This window comes from Nannospalax galili, unplaced genomic scaffold (assembly GCF_000622305.1).
Source record: "Nannospalax galili isolate Female #2095 unplaced genomic scaffold, S.galili_v1.0 scaffold386, whole genome shotgun sequence".
NCBI lineage: Eukaryota > Metazoa > Chordata > Mammalia > Rodentia > Spalacidae > Nannospalax > Nannospalax galili.
The window spans coordinates 2,854,792-2,863,442 of NW_008356676.1; the positions used below are offsets into that span (position 1 = coordinate 2,854,792).

General features: G+C 40.2%; 1 protein-coding gene across 4 annotated transcripts in view; it reads right to left on the minus strand.

Annotated features, from left to right (window-relative positions):
- Naa16 (N(alpha)-acetyltransferase 16, NatA auxiliary subunit) overlaps nucleotides 1-8,651 on the minus strand; it is an 81,086-nt gene that overhangs the window by 27,541 nt on the left and 44,894 nt on the right. For all 4 annotated transcript variants that reach the window (XR_003847245.1, XM_017794772.2, XM_008854690.3 and 1 more), the window contains one exon: nucleotides 4,217-4,289. Coding sequence is in view for 3 of the 4 variants with exons in the window: in XM_017794772.2 (XP_017650261.1) it covers nucleotides 4,217-4,289 (73 nt within the window). In the remaining variant the exon portion in view is untranslated. The remainder of the gene's footprint in view (nucleotides 1-4,216; nucleotides 4,290-8,651) is intronic.

The window sequence follows — 8,651 nt, forward strand, 5'->3', positions numbered from 1 at the left end:
GTTACAGCGAAGACCCCAGGACTGAAGGGGTCATGGAGAGAATCTGAGGCTTTGCACCCCAAGAGGTGAAGGCGTAGCCTCAGTTTCAGGGGAGACCACAGCTTTTGGGAGATGCCAGGACCATGAGACGACTACCAAGGACAGCAGTAAGTGTGGAATGGAGCTGGCCTGGGTCTACAAGACGATCTGAGTGTGCTATGGACTGCAGAGTCAGAGCAGTGGAGCTGCCAGTACCCTTTGGAGCCCAGAAGATCATGAGTGAATCCCAGATGTCCAGCCTTGAGCTACTTTGCTGGACTTTGGTTTTGCTTAGGTGTGCCCTATTCTTCCCTTTGAAATAAGACGGTATTTGTTTTGGATTTTACAGAAGCCCACAGTTAAGAGACTATTAAAAGAGACCATGAACTTTTTTAAGTGTTTGGATTTTTTAAGGACTGTGGGGGTTTTTAAGGTTGTACTTTCTTATGTTGTGATATTAACATCATATCTTAGGGACAGAAATTGGAAAGTTAGGGTTTAATAGTGATGTTTGTGTGTCAAGTTGACAAGGGGTCAATTGTGCTGGATAGCTTTAGTGTCAACTTGACACACCTGGGTTGAGGCTCAATTGGGGAATTTCCTCCATTGGACTAGCCTGTGTCCATGTCTGTGAGGCATCTTCTTGATTATTGAGTGATGTGGGAGGGCCCAGTCCACTATGGGTGGTGCCACCCCTGGGCAGGTGGGCCTGTGTTGCATAAGAAAGCAGGCTGAGCAGGGGCCAAGGGAGCAAGTCAGTAAGCAGTATTCCTCCATGGCCTGTGCTCCAGCTCTTGCTTCCAGGTTCCTGCCCTGAGTTCCTACCTTGAGCTCCCTGATGAACTGCAGCCTGGGAGTTGTGAGCTAAATGAACCCTTTCCTCCCCAAGTTGGTAGTGGTCAGAGTGTTTTGTCAAAGCAATGAAGAACAAACTAAGGGCAAAAAAATCAAATATTTATCCTGCTCCACCTATAAAAACTTGTCTAAATCAGGATACTAAAATATAAGAGGTATTTAAAATAATTCCAGGACTGGGGGTATAGGTCAGTGGCACATCACATGTCTAGCATGCAAGAAACCCTGGGATGAACCCACCGTACATACCTACCCTGGAAAAACTCAGTTAATTTAAAAATTTAAAAAACAATGAAAAGGGGCTGGAGAGATGGTTCAATGGTTAAGAGCTCTTGCAGAGGACCCAGGTTCAATTCCCAGCACCCACATGGCAGCTAACAACCATCCGTAACTCCAGTTCCAGGCAAATCTGATACCCTCTTCTGACCTCTGTTGGCATTGCACAACAGAGGTGCACTTACATACATGCAGGCAATATAGTCATACACATAAAATAAAAATAATAAATACAAATTAAAAAAATAAAATAATTGGGGGCTGGAGAGATGGCCCAGTGTTAAGAACACTGATTGTTCTTGCAGAAGACCCTGGTTCGAATCCCAGCACCCACATGGCAGCTAACAACTGTCCGTAACTCCAGTTCCAGGGGATCCAACAGCCTTTTCTGTCCTCCATGGGCATTGCATGACATGGGTGCACTTACCTACTCACAGGCAATACATGCATACACATAAAATAAAAATAATAAAGTATTTTTAAAAATAAAATAATTGGTTGCCAAAATCCTTAAGTCAGAGGCCCAGGGGGAAATTCTGAACAGACACAACAGCCTGACAAGAAACCCTGATCAATATTAGCATCAAAAGAGACAAGCAGAACATCTCTTGCCCCCTGCAATGATACAAGCACAGCACCACCTGTGAAGTATTCAAATAGAACATGAACCCAACCAAACCTATAAATATAATTGCCATGTAATGAACCCCAAATTGTAATAGCCAAAGTAACTTCATTTTTTTCATTTTGTATAAAGCAGCCACTTTAAACTTCAAAAGCTAGAGAAATGGCCAGCTTCAAAGTCAAGCCTGAACTTGGTTACTTCCCCTTAGAAGAATGCTTTCTTTGGAGCAGCTGACCTTGGTCACCTCCCAGACACTGCAGCTGTGCTTCTTGCTTAGCCAAGAAACATAAATAACAATTGTAATCAGAAAGTTCCTTACTGTCAAGGTCTCTATACATCTGTTAAGATTATTTTGGCTTCTGTAGTTTGCTTATCTGCTAGCTTGGACCATCCTGAGCCTACTCAGGACAACCTGGCATTAGGCATGTGTGATGAAATTCTTATGGTATTTGTGGGTTTTGCCTTTATAAGCTAATTTCATCCTCCTCTCAGGGGCCATGGGTCCAGAATCTGACTGGCTCTGACTAAGGGACCTCAAATGGCTATAACCCTAATACATTTGACCAATTAAAATTTGAATTGGGTCTGGTGGTATTTTCCCTGTGGTTTCAAACTCCATAACACCCATGTTATCAAGAAATAGGAATGGTCAGGTGTGGTGGCACATGCCTGTATTCCCAGCACTCAGGAGGCAGAGGCAGGAGGATCTCTGTGAGTTCAAGGCCAGCCTGGTCTACATAGTGAGTTCTAGGTCAGCTGGGGCTACAGAGACCATGTCTCAAAAAGACCAAAAAAGAAAAAAAGAAAGAGAGAGAGAGAAAGAAAGAAAGAAAGAAGAAAGAAAGAAAGAAAGAAAGAAAGAAAGAAAGAAAGAAAGAAAGAAAGATAGATAGATAGATGAAATAGGATGATATCAAAATACAGTGATACCAGGAGAATGCAATCAGTGAAATCTGGAGCATGAGATAGTCAATGAAACAAATGACTTTTCAACAAATGGCAGTTTTTTCAGTAGTGGAGGAGATTACTGCTCTATATATTAAAAGCGCATAAAAACTATCAAATACAGCCTGGCGTGGTGGCACACACCTTTAGTCCCAGCACCTGGGAGCAGAGGCAGGCAGATGGATCTCTATGAGTTTGAGGCCAGCCAGGACAATTGAGGCTACAGGAAGACCCTGTCTCAAAAAAAGAAAAAAAAAAACTATCAAATATAAAGCATGGGCCATATATCCAGATTTAAATAAGCCAATTAAACACACAATAGGAGAAATATGAGGGTTTTTTTATTTTTGTTTTCTTGGTCTTTTTGAGGCAGGGTCTCCCTGTAGCCCCAGCAGCCCTGGAACTCACTATGTAGACCAGGCTGGTCTTGAACTCATAGAGATCTGCCTGTCTCTGCCTCCTGAGTGCTGGGATTAAAGGCATGTGCCACCATGCCCAGCTTAACTTTGTGTGTTTTGAACAGAGATGCTACTCAGGTATTTGCAGGTGAAATAATGTTTGGCATTTGCTTTAAAAATACGCCAAGATGGGACTGGAGAGATGGCTCAGCAGTTAAGAGCACTTGCTGCTCTTGCTGAGGACCTATGTTTAGTTCCCAAAACCCACACGGTGGCTAACAACCATTTCTAACTCCAATTCCATGGGATCCAATACCTTCTTTTGGCCTCCGAAAGGGGTAGAATGCACATAGTGCACATACATACATACAAGAAAAACACTCATACGTATAAAATAATAATTTTTTAAAAAGTAGAGAACTTACGAAAAAGGTTTCAATTTACCTAAATACGTGATCTTGGGCAACCCTTCAAGTCTGTTTCCTCGTTAAAATAAGGCTTATTCCCAATCTATAGGATTACAGAATTTAAATTTTTTAATTTATTTTTATTTTATGTTTATGAGTATTTTACCTGCATGTACATGTTGTGCAAGGCGGATCCCCTGGAACTGGAGTTACAGATAGCTGTTAGCCACCATGAGGGTGCTGGGAATTGAAGCTGAGCCCACTAGGAAGAGCAACCATCTCTCCAGCTCCAATTTTTGAAATTCTATTTATTATTTTTATTTTTGATTTGTACGAATGTATTGCCTGTGTGTGTCTAAGTGTATCCCTGTTGTGCAATGCCAGTGGAGGTCAGAAGAGGGTGTCAGATCCCCTGGAACTAAAGCTATGGACAGTTTTTAGCAACCATGTGGCTGCTGAAAATTCAACCCAGATCCTCTACAAGAGCACCCAGTGCTCTTGAGCCATCTCTTCAGTCCCAGTAATACAGAATTTAAATTAAATACAATTCAAAATACTCTCATTCACTAATTCAAAAACTAGTAAGTAGCTACTATGTAGCACACACAGAGTAAGGATAAAGTAGTATCTCTGCAATTAGAAGTAGACCAAAATGAGCAATAAAATTTCAAATTCATCAAATTTAAACTTACCAGAAGGACTAAAAAAGTCATTCATTTTAAGAGAAGCTTCATAATTAGTAACAATTTCCTGGATTATTGAAACCTGTTAAAGAAACATATTTTTTTTAATTTAACATTCATTGAAGGTATTTCTATTTGTGGATTAAATTTAGTTTGAAAAACAATATATTTCTTTTTAATTTTTATTTATGTGTATGTATACACCACATGTGTGCAGGTGCCTGTAGAAGACAGAAGAGGGCATCAGAATCCCTAAAACTAGAGTTACAGGCAGTTGTGAGATACCCAACATAGGTGCTGGAAACCAAACTTGGGTCCTCTGGAAGAGCAGCAAGTACACTCAATGGCTGAACCATCTCTCCAGTCCCCCAACAATATATTTCAAGATGACAAATTAACTCAACTACAAGTATTAAAATACTATTTTCTCCCATCTCCAAATCTAAACATTTTAGAGAAGGGGTAAGAGAAAGAGAAAGTGTACTGCTGTCTTAATCATTAAGAAGGAGGGGAAAAAAGCTTCATAAATTCTCATCTCAGTAAGAAACAAGGTTTCGAAGGAGAGAGTATTACTACAATAACCTATGTACTTACATAATTCATTAACAATGAATTTATTTGCCTTTTGCTTCCCTGATTTGTAAAGCTATAAACTACTACATAAATATTTAGATTTTTCTAAACTTTAACTCCTTGCAAAAAAAAAGTCAAGTGAAGTGATCTTAAGTTTGAAAGGTATACATGAAATTAAAATGACTGTTGGGGCTGGAGAGATGGCTCAGTCAGTAAAGTTCTTGCCAAACAGGTCTGAAGACCTGAGTTCAATCTTCAGTACCCACATAAAAGCTGGCATAGTGACACAGCTTATATCTGTAACCGCAGAGCTGGTGGGACAGAGACAGGAGGAGCCCTGGAACTCACTGGCTAGCCAGCATAACCAATTCCATGAGCTCCTGGTTCATTGAGAGCTCATCTCATTATCTCAAAAAATAAAATGGAGAGTAATTGAAGAATAACACCTGGCCTCAACTACTGACCTCTACCCACATGAACATGTATAAACACCATATACACACCAACAAATTTTTAAAATATTATTTATTTATTTATTTATTTTTTAAGGTATGAGTGTTATGCCTACATGTGTGTAAGTATACCGTGTCATGCAGTGCCCACAGAGGACAGAACAGGGCATCAGATGCCCTGGAACTGGAGTTACCAACAGTTGTTAGCTGCCACGTGGGTGCTGGGATTCTAACCTGGGTCTTCTGCAAGAGCAGCCAGTGCTCTTAACCACTGAGCCATTTCTCTAGTCCCCACCAACAAAGATTTTTAAATGACTATTTCACTTATTATTGTTAGTAACCCCAGTAAAGGGCAGAAAGTGGATTCTGTGCTTAATTATAGGTTTTCCTTTCCAACTTATCTAAATACTACTAAAGCAAGGTCCAAAAACTACTAGTTAATGAAAATCAGAAACTAAGATATTTTTATTTTCACTGTGGTGGCACATGCCTTTAATCCCAGCACTTGGGAAACAGAGGGAGGCAGATCTTTGTGAGTTTGAGGCCAGCCTGGTCTACATAGCAAGTTCCAGGTCAACTGGGGCTACAAGGGAGACCCTGTCTCAAAAAGACCAGGAAAAAAAAAAGATATTTTTTAATTGAGGCCAGGAGTGGCTGCACAACCCTAATCCAGGAATTCAGGAGGTTTAGGCAGGTGGATGGTGAGTTTGAAACTAACCTGGGCTACACAGTGAGTCCATTTTCTCAAAAAATTAAAAACTAAATTTCTCTCATGTGAAAGCTAAAAATGTTGGCCTTGTAGAAGAAGAAAAGAATTGTGGTCACTAGAGACCCAGAAGGGGATAGCAGGTTGGTAATAGGTATCAAAACAGTTAGATAGGAGTAATAAGTTCTAATTTTCTATCACAACTTCTAAAATTTGGGTCCCAACCCTAGGGATCAAAAATATGAAGAACGCAAAATGTTTCATAATATTAACAGGTTTCTGAATGCGCAATGATCAAACTTAATTCAAAATCAAAACACATAATGAACCTGAGGTATTTCTCGCAGTGCTCACCCAGAATGCATCATTAAGATTTCACTGCAGTCTTGGTCCTGAACACCTAACATGCACATTTGCACATAATGGCAATGAACACTACCTGACACTGTGACTCAGATTCAACACAACTGTATGCTATGAATTACAGTATTTTTTACTACATATACAAAGTTTTCTGCCCTTATAAAAATGCAATGGTTTAATTTTAAAGTTACTTTTAAGCCAGGTGTGGTGGCACTGCATTTAATCCCAGCACTCAGGTGGCAGAGACAGGTGGATCTCTGTGAGTTCAAGGCCAGCCTGGTCTACAAATCAAGTTCCAGGTCAGCTGAGGCTACAGGGAGACCCTGTCTCAAAAAAGACCAAAAAGAGAAAAAAAGGGGCAATTTTAATATTTTCCTACCATAATTCTTCAGCACGTAAGTATCAAGTTAGTATATTTTGGGATTATATTAGTAGAATGTTTGAAAAATACTTAAAATTGCTGTGTAAATTGCTGAATTCAGTTTCATAAAAATAATTTTTAGAAAAATCATGCCAGGCATGGTGGTACACATTGTTAATCCTACCACTTGGGAGGCAGAGGCAGGCAGATCTCTGTGAGATTGAGGCTAGCCCCATCTACACAGTGAGCTCCAAGCCAGCTTGGGCCACAAGTAGACCCTGTCAAAAAAAAAGGGGGGGGGAGCAGAGAGATGGCTCAGCTATCAAAGAGCACTGGTTGCTCTTGTAGAGGACTTGGGATCAGTTCCTAGCTCCCACTTGGCATACAACCATCCATCTAGTTCTAGAAGATTCGAGGTCTTCCAGCCTCTTCAGGCATTGCATGTATGGGTGCACTTACATACATGCATGCAAAACACTCATACACATAAAAATGAAAGTAAATTAATTAAATTAAAAAAATTATTCAGCCAGGCATGGTAGTGTACATCTTTAATCCCAGACTTGGGAAGCAGAGGCTGGTGGATGTCTATGAGTTCAAGGTCAGCCTGATCTACACAGCCAGAGTTCCTGGACAGCTAGAGCTACTTAGTGAAACACTGCCTCAAATGGAAAAAAAAAAAAAAAAAAAAAAGTCAGGTGTGGCAGGGGACGCCTTTAATCCCAGGACTCCAAGGCAGAGGCAGGCAAATCTCTGTGAGTTTAAGGCCAGCCTGGTCTACATAGTGAGTTCCAGGACAGCTGGGGCTACAGGGAGACCCTGTCTCAAAAAGATTTAAAAAAAAAAAGTTTTTTAGTTAATGATTTTTTTTTTTTTGGCTTGAGATTAAGACAAAATTCCAATAATTTCTGAAATGGCCATAAACACATTTATCATTTTGTATCAAAGCATTGTTCTCATCATTGACAATTATAAAACCAAAATATCAACTTTGAAAAATGCTAAAAGTGGGCTAGGGAGATGGCTCAGTGGGCAAAGCGCTTTCCATACAAGCATGAAGACCTGAGTTCAAATCCCTAGAACCAACATAAAATCTGGGCAGAGTAGCATGTGTCTGTAATCCCAGTATTCCTACAGTAAAATGGAAGCTGGAGATAGGTGAATCCCCAGAATCTCATGGGCCAGCCAGCCTAGCATATGCAGTCAAACAACAAAGAGGAGACCTTGTCTCAGAAAAGGTGGAAGGCAAGAACCAACACCGAAAGTTGTTCTCCAACCTCCATAAGTTTGCCATTGCATGCAAGCGACTACAATCACATACACAAAGATTAAATCTGTTTTTGTTCTTTTATTTTGTTTTGCTCTGTTTTTGACAGGGTCTCCCAGTCTGCCTGAAAGTCACTACCTGGATCAAGTTAGACTCCATCTCAGAGATCTGGCCTGCCTCTGCTTCCTGAGGGCTGGGATTAAAGGTGTGCACCACCACACCTGGCATAACAAATACTAATTTTTAAAAACTGAACATGCTCTATGCCCTGCAGTATCAAATGTTCGGTCAAGATTTGCTTCTTCATGTAAAAGTAGACAAACACATTCATTTCACTAGTATGCAAATTTTCTCTCATCTTTAATAAATGATATTACGCAAATACCAAATAGTTTTAAAATAAATTTCTTCATGATTATCAGTAAATATTTTGTTTTTTATATGTATTTAATATACTTATTTATCTAGTGGTCACATTAAAAAATTTCAAGCAAAGGGCTGAAGAGATGGCTCAGCAGTTTGAAGGACCCTAATTCAGTCCCCCTAGGCTAAAGACAAGGAAATAAGTCCCCCAGGCCAAAGAACTGTACAAGGAAATAAAAATAAAAAAATAATTCTGAATGCTAAGAACAAGCTGAGCTGACCTTTTACATGCTCCTCTGCCCAAGCTGGAAATCATCCCAGAAATTCCCCCTACCTCTGCTTGGCACATAGCCGCCGCT